The 22,089-nt window shown below is 34.0% G+C and overlaps 1 protein-coding gene across 4 annotated transcripts in view; it reads right to left on the reverse strand.

Annotated features, from left to right (window-relative positions):
* The window catches only part of LOC129280430 (axotactin-like), a 42,051-nt gene extending 20,671 nt beyond the window's left edge, over positions 1–21,380 (reverse strand). For all 4 annotated transcript variants that reach the window (XM_064111876.1, XM_064111878.1, XM_064111875.1 and 1 more), the window contains exons 1-12: positions 20,962–21,380; positions 19,199–19,336; positions 14,989–15,095; positions 13,101–13,267; positions 10,725–10,879; positions 8,626–8,848; positions 8,392–8,476; positions 7,441–7,580; positions 6,215–6,315; positions 3,440–3,673; positions 773–893; positions 209–400 (exon numbers count right to left, since the gene is read on the reverse strand). In XM_064111876.1, the coding sequence (XP_063967946.1) occupies positions 209–400; positions 773–893; positions 3,440–3,673; positions 6,215–6,315; positions 7,441–7,580; positions 8,392–8,476; positions 8,626–8,848; positions 10,725–10,879; positions 13,101–13,267; positions 14,989–15,095; positions 19,199–19,336; positions 20,962–21,373 (2,075 nt within the window). In that variant the 5' untranslated portion in view covers positions 21,374–21,380. The remainder of the gene's footprint in view (positions 1–208; positions 401–772; positions 894–3,439; positions 3,674–6,214; positions 6,316–7,440; positions 7,581–8,391; positions 8,477–8,625; positions 8,849–10,724; positions 10,880–13,100; positions 13,268–14,988; positions 15,096–19,198; positions 19,337–20,961) is intronic.
* Positions 21,381–22,089: the final 709 nt, after the last annotated feature.

Consider the following 22,089-nt stretch of genomic DNA (forward strand, 5'->3'; position numbering starts at 1 on the left):
ACGAATAACAGACTTTCATTCAAATGCAAGATAATGATGAGAATTTTAACCTTAAAAAGATCAGATAAGTAGTATGGAGTATCCCATCTTGAGCCAGAAAGGTTCACCAGTTATGCAAACAGGGGGCATAAACTTCCAAACATCTTAATGAAATACCACTAGGGATTAATACAGCTTCAATCAGAGACTGCGGAGTGCGAGACTGTACCTGAGAGGTGCTTCAAAGCAGTGGTAGTCGAAATGTTGGGAGCAGCCTTTGGACCTTCCGATGAGTAAATGGAGCATGGCATTGGTCATGAACATATACTCAAGATCGAACTCCAGGTGAGGTAGATCAGCGTGACGGACCAGCGTCTCCGGCTGAAGATTGTGAGGGATCTCAAAAGCTGTGGTTCCTCGACTGAGAAGAGGGAGCAAAAAAAAAATCAATTTTATTTTGAACTTGAATAGTCATGACAATATAAAGACATATTTGTTTCAGGGACAATTGTTAAACTTTAAACAATATGATTTCACATCATGTAAGCCATTGTAAGATAGTCTTTCAACCAAGTCACTGATTAACCTTGGTTATTAGTCATAGTAAGCACAGAAAACACATGAAATGAAACCATTTAAGTCATTAGAGGATTTGGGGGAACTTCCTTTGCTTTATCTTAACCCGTTGCTTACAGGAACCGGGTGGTCCGTGTTAGACATATGGTCTTCAAAGAATCTCGGAGGCAACGGTTAAGGTATTCATGAGATGATAACAAGTAGATGGGATTATTACCTAAAATCACACTCAATGTAGAATGGTTCGAAAGGTCCAGCACCATCAATATCTATGAGTTTAGCTCCAGATGTAGTATCGCCGGAATAGAAATACTCTGCACAGGAACTCTTGTATGTATCTATGAAAGAACAAAAATAACAACAAAATTATTTTACATATCCTCCACATCATTACTGTTCAAAGTCATATAATATATATATATATATGTATATGTACATATATATTCATATAATGTAGAAATGAACTGAGTGATACACACTTTGGGGAGATTTACCAAAACTTAAAATGGGCTTTCAGTAACAGGGATACTTAATGGATTTTTTCTACATGTTCATCATGTCAAACATTGTCAAGTTTTTTATAACAGATTTTAAATAGTAAAACAATAGATAGCATTGTATTAGAGTTTGTGTTGATTTTAAAGGAAATAGCATTTTCTCTCACAACATCATCTAATATCAACATTTTTGAACATATAATTTCAATAATATCACTAGTTTAACAAAAATTCTTTAGAGTATCATAATATAAGGAGGTACCTATAATGTAGTTAGAAATGAAACACTAATAGGTTGAACAAATTTTCATCATCATCCCCCTCACCATTATTTATAAATGAGTTAAGAAAGAAATTAGTTGTAAATGGATTATCATACAAAGTTTAATAACATATTGAACACAAAATTTTGTTAAGCAGTTCTTCAGTTAATATCAGTGACTTGAGAGTTATGGTGACGATCCAATTACATGTTCAGCTTGATCAATCGTTATATTATAATGAATGCATATGTTTGACAATCTTGATATACTTTATTGGGTTTACATCAATTTATTCATTTTATTTTATCAAAATACAGATATTCAGATATGAAATCAGCAAGTGCCCTTCAAGAAGGACTTCTACTCCAAAATGGATGAAACGGAAAAACAAACATTAATTATAAATCTTGAGAGATGATTGCTGTTTTCTTACTTTATAACAAGAGAAACTTCAAATTTTGTAATACATTTAGACAAAACGAATTACAAGCTGGCAAGCCATTCATTTTTTGAAATGTTTTTAACCTGTATGATTTGCGAATAGTTCTTCATTTAGAATGAAAAAGGACAATTCATATTTTTTTTAAAAGAGGAAAAATATTCATGGTTTTTTGTTTTGATAAAAGCAACGGGAAAAAATAGACACACAAACACACAAAAGAAAAGTTTAGATATTCAGAGTTAAGCAACAACACTGTAGAATTCCAAACAAAACATTAATGTTAGAAAAGGAAGAAAAGAAGTAATTTTTGTTCATATTCTACAAAGAATATGAATACAATTTGAATGGTTTTCAAGAATTTTTTGCGCTACATGATACAAACCTATTTAGGTTTTCATGAAGAAAGCATTTTCAATTCAAATACATAAAATAGCTTTTATATTTTTATTTTTCATAGTGTTATGTAAAATAAAATTCAATGGTAGATATTCAAGTTTATAAAGCAACACAAAGATAAAAACAATGTATCACAAAAAGGAGTTAGATCTTTAGAAAAAATTAACAGAGAAAGCAAAATGAAGAAGAATTTATTTTTATAATCTTGAAATCAGCGCTAATCTTTGAAAGAATACAAACTCACACAGAATGTTGAAGTTAATTGTTTCTAGTATCTAAAATATAATGTGAATAAAACATAAAAAATAAGAAGTTTGCAAAGAAGCAACATTTTATGATTTGCATAATCACATTTCTACTCCAATTATTCATAAAAAAGAATATTAGAGAAAAGCTTTTAAGAATAAAGAGGAGTGTTATAAAATTCAGCTCAATTCAGAGTAATGAAAAACTCACTTGTTTTATAATCTTACCTCTTGGCAAGTCCTTAAACTAAAGCTGGATAAATATGATCAAAATTAGCAACAAAAAACCTTGATAACAAAACTTTTAATCATCAAACCAAAAGTCTATAATAATTGAAAGCAAAATATCATACCAGTCGATTGAAGTTTGTATTCTGAATGAGGTTTTGATGTGAACCAAAATATCAGTTTTTCAGTGATAACTGGCTAAATCTACAGGTGTTTAGATATAATTACCATTGTAATGATGGTCATGAATGGCAAAATAAAATGAAATGCCTAATCATTTTCATCAGGACAAATAAAGAACATTGTCTTTTTTTCAACAGAATGAGCTAGCTTTCAAAGCCCAATCAATTGAAAAAAAATGAATAATACAAGGAAGAGAAATACATGTTTATAATGGATGAAAAGATAAATCAACATGGCTTACATATGTTGTCAATTTAAAACCAAATGTATTTAATTCTTCACTGTTTTATCAATGGGATGTCCACTATATTCTACATTTTCTTGGAATGAGTATCTGCCATATTCATCAATTAAAAAAGGACTCTTGTTTTTTTCATATACATATACCTGGATATCATTGCATAAAAAATTAAAACTATTATGATAATTTAAACATAAGTGAAAATACCATGACAAACTTGATTTATATTGGCTGTTGAGCCCTTTGGTACCCATTATTATGGTGAATTTATCATATTAGTAAGTTTTTTATGGAATGGTACCATGTTTCTAAAACATATTAGCCCCAAGACACATGTTGAATTCATCCCACGATCACTTTAAGAAGACATTTTATAAGAAAACACTTACAAAATTGGCAGCGGACACCGGTGAATTTGGGGTCTGTGCAGAGGCACACCGGTCTACCATCCTGCTCCACGCAGGTTCCTCCATTGGCGCATACCACCTCACCGGCCACACAGGGGTTACCAGCGAGGGGGCATCCGTCGAGGGTAACACCCCTCATGATGAGAGTGCCATCAACCTCGGTAGGAACCAGCATCTTCTCTTGCATGTAGATGTTCTGCATGCATCCCTCAAAACCTGACGGAGAGAGAGAGAGAGTGAGAGAGAGGAAGAGAAACAAAAAGGATAGGAGATGGGTTCGGGGGTTGGATTAAGAACGTGATGGGTGCCATGAGGTCAAAGGTTAAGGGTCAGAGATCATTCGCAGGTTGGATGGAGGGAGGAACTGAAAAGCAGGAGTATAATTCAGATGCAGAATTAATGAGCAAGTAGAGAATAGGCAATGAGAAGCAGTTTGACAAATTAAATATTGAACATTGTGATAAATGTTAGAAGATAATGAAATGATAAATGAGACTGATGGAACAAGTTGTATAAGTTTTCAAGAGTGTGTTTTTTGAAGAAAGAGGAAAACCAAACTGGAAAAACATGGACACAAAAAATCAACATTTATCCAGAGATGATAGCAGATGAGAAGAGGGTAATACAAGATAGATCAGAACCCACTCCCATGGTGAATTGATAGATGATGAATGAAATAAATTATAATGAAATAAAGGATTATGATTGGTGAGGGTAAGTTACAAAGAAATTACATGAAAATTGGGAATACCGCACACTTAAAAATATAATAACATCCACACAAAAGTTAGTTAGAAATAATGCATTAAGACTCCCTGCAGCTTTGAAAAAAAAAATCTCTCTTTATCAAAGATGACAATTTTGTTTGCATTTTCTGCCAAATGCCAATAAATATTTGGCAATAGTACTTACATGAATCTTTGAGGATGTTTGATAAGCAAATACACTTATTAGTTCATGCAGAAATTAGGATGCACTAAATTATTTCACGTACATGCCAATATAAATTTCTTCCATGTCAAAATATAATTTGTTACATGATTTGTTTTTTAAATCAAAACTTAATAGGCTCATAAAATTTTTAATATCAAACATGCAAATTTTGTAATATGATGCCCAATAAAAAATCAAGTTAAACTAAAATATGATCAATCATATTCATCAGCCTCTTTGTCAATGACAGATAAAATAAAGAAATAAAAGAAAATTTCTTTGGAATATTGAAGCAACTTTTACACTGCCAAAATGTCTTTATTTTGCCTTTCTATCTAAAATAAAAACTTAAAAGAAAATTATATAAAATACCAGATCCTGTTTAATATTGCAAGCATTAGTATAACCAAAATTATGCAAAATTGTCATCAAATTTAATTGAGCATTAGATTAGGGATTGCATGTTAAAGTAAACAAAGTGGCTAAAATAAAATGAAAGGATGGAGGGAATAGAAAAGAGGAAAGGCAAGTGTTAAAATATGCATAGATGAGTGATACAGAATGAAATGTTACATACGACAATGATTTCGTAGAATTTGATTAAGAAAAGCATGAAATGGAGATTAGCAATTTGTAACATTGTTACTGAAGACTCCTTTCATTTGAGCATTTGCCAGATTATCATTTTCTTTTCTTTAATGAATATATAACCAATTTATCAATCACTAAAAAGCTATTTAATCATTTTCATCTCCAATGTAAATTAGCCTGAATGGAAAAAGAGAATAAATTTGTTATAAGGTGCAGAGATATGTCAGGAAATGAAGTGATTTGCAAAATAAAACATTGGTTTTTATGAAAGTGTTGTGCTCGAGAAAGTGAATAACGATTAGTGGAAATGGAAATTGGATTAAGGTGCTGTTTAAAGAAAAATCCAACCCTTCTTGGAATACATATGAATAAAAACTACTACTATTTACAGATGGAAGTACATGTATAGAAAAGGGGCATAGAAAGTTTTATTTTGCACTCTAGCCAACATAAACACCACCTGTATAACCACCCCCACCTTCCTCCCTCCCTCATTCCTTAAATATCATTACATTTTCTTCAGCAGCAATAAAACATTTCATTTCATTTCTATTTTCCTGTTTGAGGAATTCTATCTTCCCTGAATATAAGATTACAAAACAACTTCAAATCATATCACTTCATCATAAAGGAAGGTTATATTATATGAAATTCTATACACCGACCAAGAAAAGGTACCAAGATTTAAACAGATTGCCTCCTCTTCTACTTCTTGTTTTTTATCAATAATAAGGAATATGCTATCTCAAATTAAATAAAAAATAGTACTGTATGATTCAAGTAATTCCTAGAATATCTAAAAAACAAGTTTGAGGCTTGATTTCAGCAATCAAATCTCCAGCAAAAACTTCACAATAATTTGATCCTTATAACCCAATGTGTCCAATCTTGTTCATTAAATACAATTTATGGATTCCTTTCATGAAACAGTAACAAATTTCATACACAACTTCCTTTCTGATTCTCTAAAACCCATACGTGGATAAAAGTGTATTCAGGTGGGGATTTGGGGGGCAAAGGGGCATTTGTCCCTCCCTTTAAGGGCAAGGTTATCACCACTCAAAAGGGGCACTTGAAAAAAATATATATCATTTTGGTTGTTAAGACCATTGAACAAGAGTGGTGATAACCCTTTTTTTTTTTTTCCAAGTACCCCTCGGTAATTCCTGGATCCACCCCTGAGTAGAGCATATACAATACATTTTGTTTATCCCATAAAATGTTGATACTCACCCTTGCCGTTCCAACCTCCTAGGAAGACGGTCCCTCGTGGTGATAAAACCTCGGTGAAGGTGAATGATGCAGATTCTCCATCAAGCTCTAACATTGCTTGGCTAAAAATAACAATCAAGAACAAGATTTCGACCAAAAAACAATAAAACAAAAATCTACAATGTTAGAAATTTCTTCAATTCAGTGACCTCACAATGCATTTCTGTGACGGTTAATATCTCTGAAAACATTTGTTTTGATGATTTCATATGCATTTAGCATATTCGTCAGTTGCTGTATTCACGCTTTTATTTAGGTTTTATTGTGTGACAATGAACAGGGGCATTCTAGTCTTAACATTAATATAAATGCATGTTTCCAAGGGGTGTGAATATTTAGCTTTGATTTAAAGGTAGTGTTGCAAGCTAACATAAGCAATACGTTTTATTTTGAAATATATGAGTAAAATACACTTCACAATTGGATGCTAAAATACTATGTAACTTGTATTTTTATTTAAGGTCAAGTGCAATGTTTATGTGTTTGATAAAGTTACGAGATACATGTACATACATGTAGATCTACTGTATAGGAAACTTAGCAAATGAGAGTATCATAGAAGTGTTTAAGATATCTAAATATTGTCCCTTTGCGTACTGGAACCGGTAATCCCTGTCCAAAGTCTATTGGAATTACAGAATCCAGTAATAAATGGATTAATTTACTCCGCGCTACAGAGGACTATGGTCAACACTGGCTCGCTTCTGTCGACCTGAGTTGACACTCAACATAATAAAAGAAATAGTGCTAGCAATTCAATTGATTTTATTTGTGATCTATACTCATACTCTTCATTCTGAACACAAAACGATTTGTTTTTATTATTCTTTTAATTATAATTTTCATTTGACTTTCAAACAAATTGGAACAGCTTTAGATTTAATGAAACAGAGAATATTAAGAGTTAACCTGTTTACTACTTAGGTTTATTCCCTTAGACTTTGTACATCATGCCACAGATTGTCATGTAGCATTGCTCTTTATTCTCAACACACTCTGATTTGCTTTATTATTCTTCTAATTATAATTTTCATTAGACTTTCAAGCAAGTTCAAACTCCTTCTGATTTTCATAATACAGAGTAAAATAGTTCACCCATTGATTACTGGATTTTCAAATTCCCATTGTATTTGTACAGGGATGACCCAGTCCCTGTAACTAATGGGTTAAGAAGACTTGGTTCATACCCTGCTGTGACAGTCAGATTAACATCATGCCAGAGGCCGTCATGTAGCCTTGCCCCAATGGATGTTACGTAGTCTAGACTGAGAGGGACGTGAGGATCGGTCGCTAACTTCAGCATCAAAACACCATCCTCCAGATCCAACTGTAACAATGAGAGCAAAATTAGTGCTATAAAGTTATCATGCAGAATTATTGCTTCAACATTGGACATCACGAAGGGTATGGAGAGGAAAATTTCAGTTAAGAAATAGAAAGATATTTCAATATCTACCTCTTTTATATTAAAACTGCTAATGATTAATTTGAATCATATCTAAACACCCAAATACTGATGCATAAGTTAGATATTTCAAAGAAAAATATTTTACTACCCTTTGAATAATTAATTTCAGATTCATATTTACTTAAATACAGTGTATGAATACTCATATCACAATTTAAGAATAATGACTAAAGTTAGTACATCACATCCGTGCATGTTGTTAAAAGAAAGCTTCCGTTTCTAGACCATATTCAAAAAGGTAAAACCAGCTTTTCAAAATTTTCTTAATAAAAAAGAAAACAGATATACTGATGAATTTTAAACATCACAAACACATAGATTTCTTTGGTATGAGGAAGAATTTTCAAGCCATTCTTAAATTAAGAAAATCATATATTACTATTAGAATCCTTTTGAAGATCATTTCAAAACAAGCCATCTATGTGCTTTTCATGATCCTTCCACTAGAGATATGGATATTGTATTACCCTGTGGGTAAATTACATGTATATAGATTTATGAAATGTTTCTATCTTAAAGTGGAAAAGAAACAAATTATTCAGCAAAAATTATAAAATATGGTGTGTTAATGCTACAATAAAAGTAGTCTGTTTGAAATTCCCTATTCACCATCTTTTCCCAGTTTTGATTCCAAGGTTATCGCAACAAAACAAATAAATAGCATGCTTACCGTCAATCGTCCTCGGTGTGTAGTATTCATAAAAGTATGAGCCGTCATCATCAAAGCAGAGCCATTCGCTGTTCTAAATGAAAACCTGATTTAAAGAAAGACAAAAATATGAATAAGATTATCAATCAAACAATCGCACAGTATTGATGATATTTACCCTTTTTTTAATTATCTGATTACTGTTAGTTTCATTTTCAATACACAGTTCTCAACAAAATGATCCCCGAAACTAACCTTAAGCTCAAGTCGGCATTATGCCATCCCTCTAGATGAATGTAAGATTCTGGCGTTGGGAAGGTCACTGGAATGATGTCAATGTCACGGCACTCAAAAGACGGAGCTCCGCCCATGAAGAACACCCTGGTTGAGGACTGACCATGGAGGGCGCTAGTGACGTCAAAATGGTTGATGTAGACCTCCTTTAAGCAGCCAACAAACTTAGTGCTTACAGGCAGACCTTAAGAAGAAAAAAAAGACTTACTAGGTGAAGTAACAATAGGAAACAAGTGGGATGCCTCTGGCCGTCTCACCTGCATCACGCGATTCAATATAGCAGCAGTGCTGATTTTGAAAACTACTATAACTTGCACAAGATGTTCAGTGATACTTGGTTACTCTTATTTCCACGTTTTATGAACTAGACCAATACACTTATAGAGATATGATGGCAATTCAACAAATACCCCCAACGTGGCCAAAGTTCTTTGACCTTACATGACCTTTGACCTTGATCATGTGACCTGAAACTCGCACAGGATGTTCAGTGATACTTGATTACTATTATGTCCAAGTTTTATGAACTAGACCAACACACTTTCAAATTTATGGCTGTAATTCAACAAATACCCCAATTTGGCCAAAGTTCATTGACCCTAAATGACCTTTGACCTTGATCATGTGACCTGAAACTTGCACAGGATGTTCAGTAATACTTGATTACTATTATGTCCAAGTTTCATGAATCAGATCCATAAACTTTCAAAGTTATGATGGTAATTCAACAGATACCCCCAATTCGGCCAAAGTTCATTGACCCTAAATGACCTTTGACCTTGGTCATGTGATGTGAAACTCATGCAGGATGTTCAGTGATACTTGATTAACCTTATGTATAAGTTTCATGAACTAGGTCCATATATTTTCTAAGTTATGATGACATTTCAAAAACTTAACCTTAGGTTAAGATTTTGATGTTGATTCCCCAAACATGGTCTAAGTTCATTGACCCTAAATGACCTTTGACCTTGGTCATGTGACATGAAACTAAGGCAGGATGTTCAGTAATACTTGATCAACCTTATGGCCAAGTTTCGTGAACTAGGTCCATATACTTTCTAAGTTATGCTGTCATTTCAAAAACTTAACCTCAGGTTAAGATTTGGTGTTGACGCCGCCGCCGCCGTCGGAAAAGCGGCACCTATAGTCTCACTCTGCTATGCAGGTGAGACAAAAATAAGGGGTCAGACATACAAAAGCTGATTATTTTGTATGGATTTGCTTGGAACCAAATGAATTTACCTTCTCAAAATATTTAATAGTTGGCATGCCTACATGAACATAAGAAATTAATCAAATTGATAAATACATTGGTGCAAAGCATGAAATTAAGGTGCAGACAGAGCAGACATATTAGCCTCATTAAACAATAAGTTTGGATATATCCAAGTATTTAACTTCAATTTCCTTAAACTGTTTTCATATCTTCCTTAGATTGATCAATATCTCATGTGATTATTCATTTATTTCTTTGTTTATTTGTTTATTTATTCATTTATTTATTTGTTTATTCATTTATTTATTTATTTATCTATTTCTTGATTTATTTTTATGTTTATATTTTATTTATTTATTCATTTACTTATCCATTTATTTATTTCATCATTTTTTTATTCATTTTATTCATGTATTTATCAATTTATCTATTTGTTCATTTGTTTATTTATTTATATATTTATTTGATTATTTATGTATTTATCAGAATATATTTGTACAGGTACAAAGGATTAGCATTTTTATCACAAAAGCCTTGAAAAAATAAAACATAATTACAACAATAAACTTCAATAGCACTAATGGATACAAACTCATATTGAAAACATTGTATCAATTAGGCAATGTTTAGTAAATAAATAAGTTTTTTTTTTTTAATGGCATCATTATCCATCAAATTTTAAAGTGATTACAAGGCAAAATATAGATAAAAGCTAAAAATCACATAATTCATTCATTGATATCAAGACTGAATTGGAAGCAAATATTTCATGGGCATTATATACTAAATTAATTAATGTGTAAAGGTGTGTATTCATAAGGTCAAAGGTCAACAAACTTACCTGGATACCCATTTAGACCTTCTCCGCCTCCGATGTAACTGAGAGGGTCAAAGGTGAATACTGTGTTACTTCCTGTGATGGTGTGGCTCATGGTAGCATTGTCAAAGATCACACTAACCGTCGTCCCATGCTGGGTGACCGACACAGAATGCCAACTTGTCAAGTGAAAAGAAAATTGCAAATATTAACAAATAAAAAATGATTATACTTGCTTTAGCACTTATTACTAACTTAATCATCATCATTATCTGTCAAGTTGTCAGATCTGACAATTTCCTTGGTTTTGATTGGCTGAGGATTTCGGTTACTATGAAAACTGTCAGATAAAACACAAATTTTCTGATAAAATGTCTGACCATAATGTTTTGTAATATTGACCTAAGTAGCAAGCTGGTGAAACATAAGTTATTGTTCATTTACACTTCACTATTCATTCAAGTATACTTACACATGCACCTGTATGTTACAAAGCATTTTCTTGCTTTGTTCCTTTTGTTTTGTTTTTTCATTTTCTATTTTTCTTCCTTTTTCAGAGAGCTCACCATACATTGTATTTCTATAAACATATGACCATAATTTGAAAAATCTCAATTTTTAAATAAAACACTATTCTGCCTATTTGGGAGGCGCGATAGCTCAGTTGGTAGAGCGGGGGATTCATATTCCGGTGACCCGGGTTCGATTCCCAAATGGTACGCTAGTGCCCTTTGGTAAGGCATCAATCCTCAGTACCAGGTCCTTCGGAGAGGACCTTAAGCCGTAGGTCCTCTGGTTGCTTGCTTACAAGCATTCATGCTTTCTTAGCAATCAGGTTTAAAAAAAAAATCACCAATCACCATTTCTTCAGTCTTATAGTATACTACATGACATGTTCCATGTCAATTAACATTTCTTTTAATTTTTCTCTCTCTTTGCCTTGTTCATGCATGTACCTCTATCTGTATTCTCATTGTTTTAAAATGAAAAAAATGACCCCAAAAAAACAAAATAAATTTATTTGAACATCATTGTTGACAAAAACAGACAAATGCCAGCAAATGAAGTAGTTATTGTCAAAAACTGTGAGAGATTAGTTCATTCTATCCAGGAAGTCAAGATCTAGATGCAGCATGGACCAGACTGAATAATTTAAAACGGAACTCTTCCTCCATTTGCAGCTTGGAATAAGAGCTCCAGGAGTCTCAAATATTTGTAATTTAAACCACGAATACTGGGAATCTAATCCCCTCACATCCTGTGTGTGCTGTGATTCTTCCAAGAATTCTGTATTTGCTTCAGTGGGATTCCGAAAGGTTCACTCTCTAATGAAACAGGCATTATTCGTTCATGCACTTTTCCAGCACATAATATTTTAATGGATAAAAGTGTCCAAACATGCATTTGTAGACATTATATAAGTTTAGAATTTTCAGTGACACCTGCAATAATATGTATTTTGCAGTTTACTGACTTTGAGTTTAAACTTGTCATTTCTGTTGGAGAGAAAAAAAAATTCCAGGCAAATTTGGGAACTGCAGTGGGGGAAGGAAGCCGTTTGTATTTTGTCATACTTCGCAATATCAACATTTGTTTTTACTCTCTTTTTTATGTTTAAAATCGCCCTATATATATATATATCCACTTGGTATGGGATTGGTTGAGGTTTCCAAAAAGTGCTCAATGCCGGGGCAGAGCATATATATATTCATACCTTGGTCAGTTCAGTCTACTACCATCAGTTTCACGCTTTCGGCGATCTTCAGGCACACTGAAGATCGCCGAAATTGTGAAACCGACGGTAGTAGACCGAACTGACCAAGGTATGAATATATATACATATATATATATATATATATATATATATACATATATATAAGTTGATATATATATATAAATGGTCAGATGCCACTTTGAATACTTACCAAATGAGTGCAATAACTGTATGGCAATGTCCCTCCCCCCCCCCCCCATTATACATACATATCTACCCTCCCCCCCTCCATCTTTAGGCTAATGTTATCAGAATTCTCTTCTCAATCATACATTAAAACATATACACCAATGGGTGCCCCTATATTGGGGGCATTGTGGTCTAGCGGTTTTCACTCCCATTTCTAATTCAGAGGACTGCGGGTTCAAATCATAGCTAGATTGCATGTTTTCCTTCATCACAAATTTTAACCACATTATGCTGCACTTAACCCAGGTGAGATGACTGTGTACCGGCAGGATCAATTCTTTAATTGCACTGCATTGGAAATGAGCTCTCGCTTAAGCCAGAGTAAAAATAAAACTGCGCCTTCAAAAATATTATTCCACAATACATGTACATTGCAAATGAATATTATTATCATCACCATTTGCCCACCTTTAAAACCTCATTAAAAAAGAACTCACACATTATCATTGACCACGCCCAGCTCTAAGAATTCCATGATGTCCTCGGAGCTGTATTTGATATTGACTGAGAGCTGGCCATCTTGAATGAATACAGCTAGATAGGTCTGGGATGGTAGAGCTCCAACTGCATAGTACAAGACTGCGGATTGGTGGCTTGGGTTTATCTGGGTAAGAAGGTGAATAAAAGGAGCAATATGATTGGTGCAATTATCAATCTAGGAGGGACATCAATTCTAATTTTAAGTGTAAACTGTACAAACATTCGATTATCAAATATTAGTACAACATTAATTACAAATTTGGTTTAATATCCTGATCGGTACCTTTAAGATAAAAAAAAATACACTTTCTTCTTTCATGCTCAATATAAAATAACAATGCAATGATGAAAGCAGAAACATTACAAATATATTTTTTGTAACAATCTGCAGCATCACTTCTAAACAATAAATTGAAATACTAGTATACACAATTCTTGAGATTGCATGTCTCGTCTGGATTTGCACCCTGACCAGATGTACAACAAATGGGTTTAAAACTTTTGCCTGCAACATTTTTTTTTATTGTAATATTGTTTCAGGCTTATAAGTTAAAGTCTGAAATTGCCATGTAGTTCATTGGAGTCTGATCAGTAAGGCTCTTTGACATATTTTCTTGATTGTGCAAAGAAGACATCTTGTTCTACTGCTTTCAACTTTCAAGACACAAATAAAGACATGCACTTTCCAGATAGACAGCATGCCACACTGGGGCCTGGTTCATAAATCTTGTTATTGTAACAAATTTGCGATAAAAGTTAAAAGCTACTAAAATCATACAATCTGATTGGCTGATAGTAAACTTGTTCTAGAAATTGTGCATTTGATATTACAACAAGTCCACCGAAATGGGACACTGGTCCTGTTGACATCACAAATGTTTAATAGCAAAATGATACTGGAACAATTTCAGTGGATCACTGTACATGTGGGTTTTCTACTGGGATAGAGATACATCAGATGTTTTCATCATTATCTACATGCAAACAAAGCATCATTTCAATCTAAATTGCCTTGCTCATCAGTATCAATTAGAGATAATGCATTCATATATCATTCATTTTGAGGAGAGCTCATTCACAAACCAATGACTCAGCACCGTGACTATATGAATGCATGTACGCTAATATCACTCTTCCTCCTCCTCTTTCTCCATCTCTTTCTTTATTGTCTTTGCAATATATTTTGTATATCTCTGTTTTTAACATTTCAGTTACATGTTTTTTTCTGTAGAAATCACCAGCAATACCTATTTGATCATTAATGACATGAAATTGATTTTTATCAGTGAAAGCTAAATTAATGCTACATCAATTTTGTCTACAAAAATAATTTCCACAGCCTTTGCACATGAAATCACATTTTTGGAGCAATTTGGGGTCTAACATGCACTTGCATAATGTTGTGTTATTTTATGATATGGAGTACCCAGGCATCTCAAATTTGGACCTCCGTCTTACAAACAGTTGCGATTGATCCCATAGACCACAACTATGGAAAGCCAGCAATGTTGCAACATCTAAAATGAATGTTTGTTCAAAATATTTTCTAGATATGCTGTTTATTCATACATTCATTGCTTTCTTGAAAAGTGAGGGTGCTTCTCTTTGTTTACAAAGGACATTGCGCAAATTTCCTGAAAAAAAATATGACACTGATGCATTTCCATATATTTGAGGTAGATGGGATCAATCGTAACTCTTCGTAAGACAGGGCCTTGGTCTCAAAAGTTGCACAAGCCTTGATAGAAAATAGTAATAAAGCCATGCGGTGTAAACAATCAGGACTATATGAGCTTTCCTTTTGGCTGGATCCAAATATCACCAAACAAGTCAAATGATTCTAACCTTGAATTTCATACTGATGAGATCTTCGGCACTGTACGTATCTTGGTCACCGAGGAAAAGTGTATAGGTAAGATACTGATAACCTCCAAGAGTTACAGGAGTGGAACCTGATGTGAAGAGAGAAATAAATTTGAATAATATCACATTAAAAAATCATAATCATTGAAATAAAATTCCATTCTTTACTAATTCAACAGTGAGAGCCGACCTGTGCTCTCAAGTTAATTAGTTTTACTTACAATTTTTACATAATTTTACATACTTATAATACCTGTTTTTGGTAATCAACTCGTATTTATTAAGTATATGGAACCGTAACTACGAGCTTTCTTCTTTTGTCTCCCTAACCATATTTACTTTGTATTGTTTTTGATGTTTTGTTCTTTGGATATTATTGTAAATTTATGAATGAATGAGTAAATTAAATGAATGAATGAATGAATGAATGAATGAATGAATGAATGGATGGATGGATGGATGGATGGATGAATGAATGAATGAATGAATGAATGAATGAATGAATGAATGAATGAATGAATGAATGAATGAATGAATGAATGAATGAATGAATGAATGAATGAATGAATGAATGAATGAATGAATGAAATGAAATTTAGGCATCTTATTCCATTGCCTAATGGAACTAGGTGCTCCATGTACAAAGCCTACATGGGATTACAATGAAGTTTAATAATAAGTGGATAAAACTGTGTGCTGTATCTTTCAGCAGAAATACTTCCCAGCAACTGCTTCCTGTCTATGATCCTCCCATTGCCACCTAAACAAAAATCAATTGCATTTGAATGTATCTTTTATATTTAATAACCCTGCTATGACCTACATTGTGATATCTCTCCCAAATGCTCTATCCAGTTAAAAATACCATTGAATTAAATTTCTTTTTGGATATACATGTATGCTGAAAATCAAACCCTGTGTAACAATTTCCGTAGTATGAAGCCCTACATCTAAGATGCAAGACATCTAGGATATTTCTTTCAAATAACTTATTTGCAAGAAAACAGTCTCCTTGTTACGTCATTAAAGGGCTGCCAGCATGAATGAATCTCCAGAGTCCACCAATCCCTCCTCACCCCTTCCCTTCCCTTGCCTTCTCTCCTATTCCCTCCCCTTCCCATCCCTTTTTTGCCCCTCCTTTCCTCCCTCTTCCTCGACCCCCCCCCCCTCTATCCTCCCCTCCATTCCCTCCTCTTCCAAACTCACCATATTGTGAAGAGATCTTAAATACTGAACACCAAAACTTGTCAAATATTTCTTCCCTCTGACATTTTTAATCATAACTTTGCTTGTGAGAATTTAGATAGCTGGATATCTCATTCCTTCATTCCACTCCCCCCCCCCCCACCCCGGGGGTCCCTTTTTCTAAAAACTCCTGGATCTCCCCAATTCACAGGTAGCTGATTGAATCATCACGTGTGCCGATCCCATTGGAACTGAGTCAGAAGAGCGTAGCAGCTGACAAGCTCACGACCCGTCCCCTTACTCACAGTCATCTGACAACCGCTAATTATCCGTTCACGTGTTCCACAGCCTTACAGGAATCGTTCACATCCCCGCTACCCTTCCCTATAGATACGTAATGGTTACACTGAAATATGACCAGTAACCATTCTATGTATGTAACGATCCTAATAGTTCTCTGCTCATTATCAGAACTTTTTAGCACTAAATCTCCCTCAAACATAGTTATCAGAAGCTAGAAATGCAACAACAGAAATTCAGACCCAATAGCATATGGGAAAAACAAGTTCACACCACTTTTTGAATAAGACAAATTCAAAGGTATATTTTGCACATCTTGTGCACTTTACCAGAAGCAGAAGACATTGCAATCTTAATGTCTCTTCAAAATATCTTATCAAAGAACATACCTAGTTGACCTTCCTAATTTGGTCTCTCTGTACAAGTATATATTTCTTTGGCAGTTATATTGCTTGTTTTGCAAGTCTAACATCACTAAAATGTTATCTTCCTTACATGAAAATGGTCACTGATGAACATAAACCAAGTCAAAATGCTAAATATTTTGATTTGTGAATATGCAGGAATTGGGGAAAATCCAATAAGATATCTGCATGCTAAAATATTGGCCTAAGATCAAATCTGTTATGCTTTACACATCCGTAGAAAATAGATTACATAAATGTTCTTTTAGTGTACCCTTCGTTTAAAACAAAATGATAATTTTATCATCATTACCTTTCTTTTTTTTTTTCCAAATAATATCAAAATTGAAAATGAGCCCAAAAAGAAATCAGTTACAATTTGTTTGAATACAAAATATATCAGTCTTTACAAATTATTTCTGGATTTACACAAAGGAAAGTAATGTTGAATCCAGGGGCGAATCCAGGATTTTCCAAAAGGGGGGGGGGCACATTTTACTGAGGAAAAATTTGACAACCAAAAAAAAAAGGGGTTTAAATAAAAATAAGCACATTTCATCCACAAAAACATTTGACAAGCAAACAAAAAAAGTAGGTCTTCACTTTCAAAAGGGGGGGCACACTTCTGTTTTAACGGCATTTTTACATTACAAATTTTAATTGTGCCTCTCAAAGGGGGGGGGGGGCACGGGCCGGTTTTGCCCCCCCCCCCCCTGGATCCGCCAGTTGTTGAATCTCTGCAAGAATATATGAAATCAAATCAAATGAGATGAGGAAGGGGAATGTTCTAGAGAATATTATTTTTATACAAAGCTATGATTTGCAATCATTACCCCAAATCTTTGTGGATTTCTTGGCCTCTGTTTCAACCCAAGTTTCCGATCTTGATACTATAATTGGAAATAAAACTTTTTTCCTGTGAGCTTGTGGGACTGCACATGATAAATCTAGCTCCTAGCACTGAAATTTCTTGTGGTTTAAGCATTATTTTAAGAGCTACTAACAGTCATAAATTTATGACAAATTATAAAGGGTTCACTAGAACTTAGAGTAATAAAGTCCTCGTAATTAAAGCAAGCAAAGATCATGCGAAAGTCTTTCAAAATCGAAGTTAATTGTCACTATATCATAATAAATGTAAATCTAGACCTGTTTCATATGCATAAACCCAAAATCCAAATAAAAAAATTGTCATTACTAAAGATCACCAACACAACTAAGCACATGTGAGACAGCGTATTATTACTATTGCTTAGAAAAGAAGTGACACCTGTGGGTGGTTTCATAAAGCTGTTCACAAATTAGGAATTACTTTACGTACGACTGGTGATTCTTTCTCGTTCTACATAGTAAATCCCTAGGTGTCTTAGCATGTTTAGCTCCTAAGAATATGTTTCAGTCATTTTTAAAGTCGTGCGTAACTTTACAAACAGCTTTATGGAACATCCACTGGGCCGGAATGCTATGCTTACTCTGTCCATTTCTCAGCAATTATACACATATACGTTTGCTTTGTTTCATAGTAAATAATTGTTCCTCTACATGTTATGCACTTTGTACCATTCTAAGACACTCTACCAGATCATTTGACATATATACATGTACTTTTTATTCATACATGCAAATACTTGGGTGGTCATTTTATTGGATCTGTTCAAACTCGTTTTTAAGATTGTTTCCACAACTTGCATTTATGATTAAAGGGGAATCCAACCCAAATAAAAACTTGTTTTTAAAGGAAAAAGAAAAATCAGACAAGTTGAGAGGTGAACATTTGAACAATATTGGACAAACAATATATGATTTTTTTTAAGTAAAAAATTTTGGTAATCACTATACCCATGGAGACTTCAAATTGGCTGCATATGTGATGTCTTAGTGATGTAAGGCAAGGACTACTCTTCCATGTAAAATTGTCAACATGTCATTTTCATCAAAAGTTTTACTTCAAATTATATTTTTCTTTCAGAGGACATCAAACAATATACTACATGGGTTAAATTTAGATAACTGCCCAATGGGAATGGGTACTTAGGAGAAAACCATGAATCCCTCATAATTAAGTACATGGCCTATGGGAAATTTGTCCTTGCCCCTTGCCAAATTTACTTACCCAGTTGCCGATTTGAATCAACATAGTTTTAGGGATCTAAATTTTAATACCTAGCCATAACTTTCTCATTGCTTGTCTGATATCTTTCAAACTTTCACCATTGTTTTATTTATTTTTCTCCTTTCAAACACAACATTTTATGACCAAGGCTGGATTCCCCTATGAAATTAAATTTCTAAGATTGGTTTACCTTCATGGTCACACCTCTCTCCTTCGTAGCCACTCATAAAGCAGTTACAAGACATTGTTGAGTAGTGATTGATACATTCACCATGTTCACAGGGATTAGCTGTATCACAGCCATTGATGCACCCATCCTCCACTCGCACTATATATATACACAAAGGAAAGATTTGTTTAAATTTTAATCAAGATTAACTGCAAAATGATTGGCATGCACTCACAGACTTGAATTGTATAAATGTTTACACGATGCAATTTAGATATGATATGTAACAAGATAATTATCAGAGACACAATTAGAATGTACACAAAATTAATATTCAATAGATTATGTCATATGATATCAATATGCAGTTAGAAATATAGATACGGTTGTCATAGATTACACACTTTGGTTTGTGTTGTATTTGTTTGGCAATCATGTTGGACCTGGAAGTGTACTTTTCTGAAATCTTTTGGTTTTATATGTTTGGAGAATGGTGAATAGCATAATTGTAGAAGGGGCAGAATATTTGACTGTTATGATACTTAAATACTGAGAATTTATAAATATACATGTATATTTTTAACATGAGCAATGGCTTTGGTTTTAAATCATATATACAGTGCGTCCCAGAAAAAACGAAACCGAGATTAAGCGATGATTTATCATAACTTAATCACAAATACAATAGACAAATGACCTACCAATGTAAAGCTTAGAATCTCCTCTTTCATCTGATATTACTTAGATTATTCCTCATTCACGCATGAGCGAGCAAAAACAATTTGAAGAAAGGATACCAAAAACTCATTTGGCGGGGGGTATCTGAATTTCAAAAAGAAAATCACATGCCTAAAAAGTTCAATATCTGCTCTTTTATTTGATACCTCAATTAGAGAAAATGGTCAAGAAATAAGAAAGTTCTGGTTATTTGAAACAAGGCTTGATTTTCAATAATTTGTGAAATGAAGAGGCTTTATAGGCTAGCGTCCAGACTCACTCGACACTCCGTTTTGTTGACGATCAGCCATGCATTAAGTCTTTTGTTAAACGTGCAATAGCTTCTGTGGGAAACCGGTGAAAACACGTTTATTTAATGAAATTATGGAAATACAAGCATTGTTTAGAGGGATCATAACTTTTTTACTTCTTGACCATTTACTGTGATTAAGGTATCAAATAAAACAGCAGATATTGAACTTTTTAGTCATGTGACTTTTTTTTTGAAATTCAGATACCCCCGCCAAATGGGTTTTTGGCATCCTTTCTTCGAATTGTTTTTGCTCACTCATGCGTGAACGAGGAATAATCTAAGTAGTATCAGATGAAAGAGGAGATTCTAATCTTTACGTTGGTAGGTCATTTGTCTATTGTATTTATGATTAAGTTACGATAAATCATCGCTAAATCTCGGTTTCGTTTTTTGTGGGACGCACTGTAATATTATGTTATCAACTTAACAGGATTCTGCCAAGCCATCACACATTATATGCACTTTCTCTACACCCTGGGGAGAAGGTTATACACATTTTGGTTATTCAAGTAACATAATGAAAATTTCTTTGAATGGATTCCTATAGGCAACAGTGAAATACTATGTCCAAAGGGCAAGACAATATGAAATCATTTCCTTATATGATCACATTAATCGTTTAGAATTTCCTTCTGCAGTATCTCAAGTACAATGGAATTCTAATGGGGTAATTAACACAGCTGAAAGAGCAGATGCATGACATCAGATCAAAGATGACTTGCCGATGTAGTAACATCAAAATAATGATTATTACCTCTGTAACCTATGGGCACCTCGTTTCCTGCTTCCGTTGGAGTTGCTTCAACGCCACTTCCAGCGGTGGATCCACTTATTTCTGTTCCCGTAGCAGCAGCTTCTGTTGGTAGTGACCCACTTGTCTCATTAGTCCCTGAGGCTGTTGGATTCTCACTGGTAGCATCGCCTGAGCTTGGTGGTGGTGTGTTGGGCGAGGTGGCGTTGGCGGTGGCAGTGTTGGAAGCAGAGGGGTTGGTGGCAGCGGCACCAACAGTGGTGGCAGCAGCACCAACAGTGGTGCCAGGAGGACTAGTAGTACCTTGGATAGGCATGGCAGGAGCAGGATTGGAGCTCGAGGTCCAGCTGAATCGGACGTTTTCAATGCACCCCATCAACCTGTCATAGCTTCGTGGCATACTGGATATATCCATGGAAGGAAGACCTGATGAAGACAAGAGAAAAAGACAAATGAGTTTACTTTAAAAAAAAACCTTGTTTAAAATTCACATTAAACCATTGTGAAGAATTATTGAACTTATTTCAAAGAAGAGTACAGAAGACTAGCCAAGGTTGAGGCCAAAGAAATCAACTCTGCATTTTTTTTCGAAAATTGGAGAGTATGAGAATGGCAAAAGTTTGAGTTAAATGGAGAGATGTTGCAATTAACATCCAGACTGGGGGGCACCAGGGGAAAAAATACAGAAATGCTCAAAACAACCCTGGAAACTAAAACAGGAACACTGGAAATCCGCACTCATCAATTTGTTAAAGCTTATCCAATGTTCCAGATTTATGCAGTAAGTTATGATAAGTAGCCCCTGAATTTTTTTTGGGGGGCCTGGAAAACAATGTACTCAGCTAGATAGATTTAAGATGAAAATGAGAAAAACAACCTTCTTCAGAAAGGACCTTATGCAAGAAACCAACCTTGAACTGTATTAAGAACACATGAACATTTTCATTATTAATCCATCGACTCATGCTAACTTAGATCTATAATTTATTTTCTATGCATGTATGCAGCCCAAGTTGTCTTATAGAGAAAATGAGCTTATTGCACTGCAGTCTTAAAGACATATTATTTAAGCGTGATGCTATACTACACAATCTATTTCTTGGTCAGGATAAACTATTCTTACTCTATGTA

Source organism: Lytechinus pictus, chromosome 17 (genome assembly GCF_037042905.1).
Source record: "Lytechinus pictus isolate F3 Inbred chromosome 17, Lp3.0, whole genome shotgun sequence".
Taxonomy (NCBI): domain Eukaryota; kingdom Metazoa; phylum Echinodermata; class Echinoidea; order Temnopleuroida; family Toxopneustidae; genus Lytechinus; species Lytechinus pictus.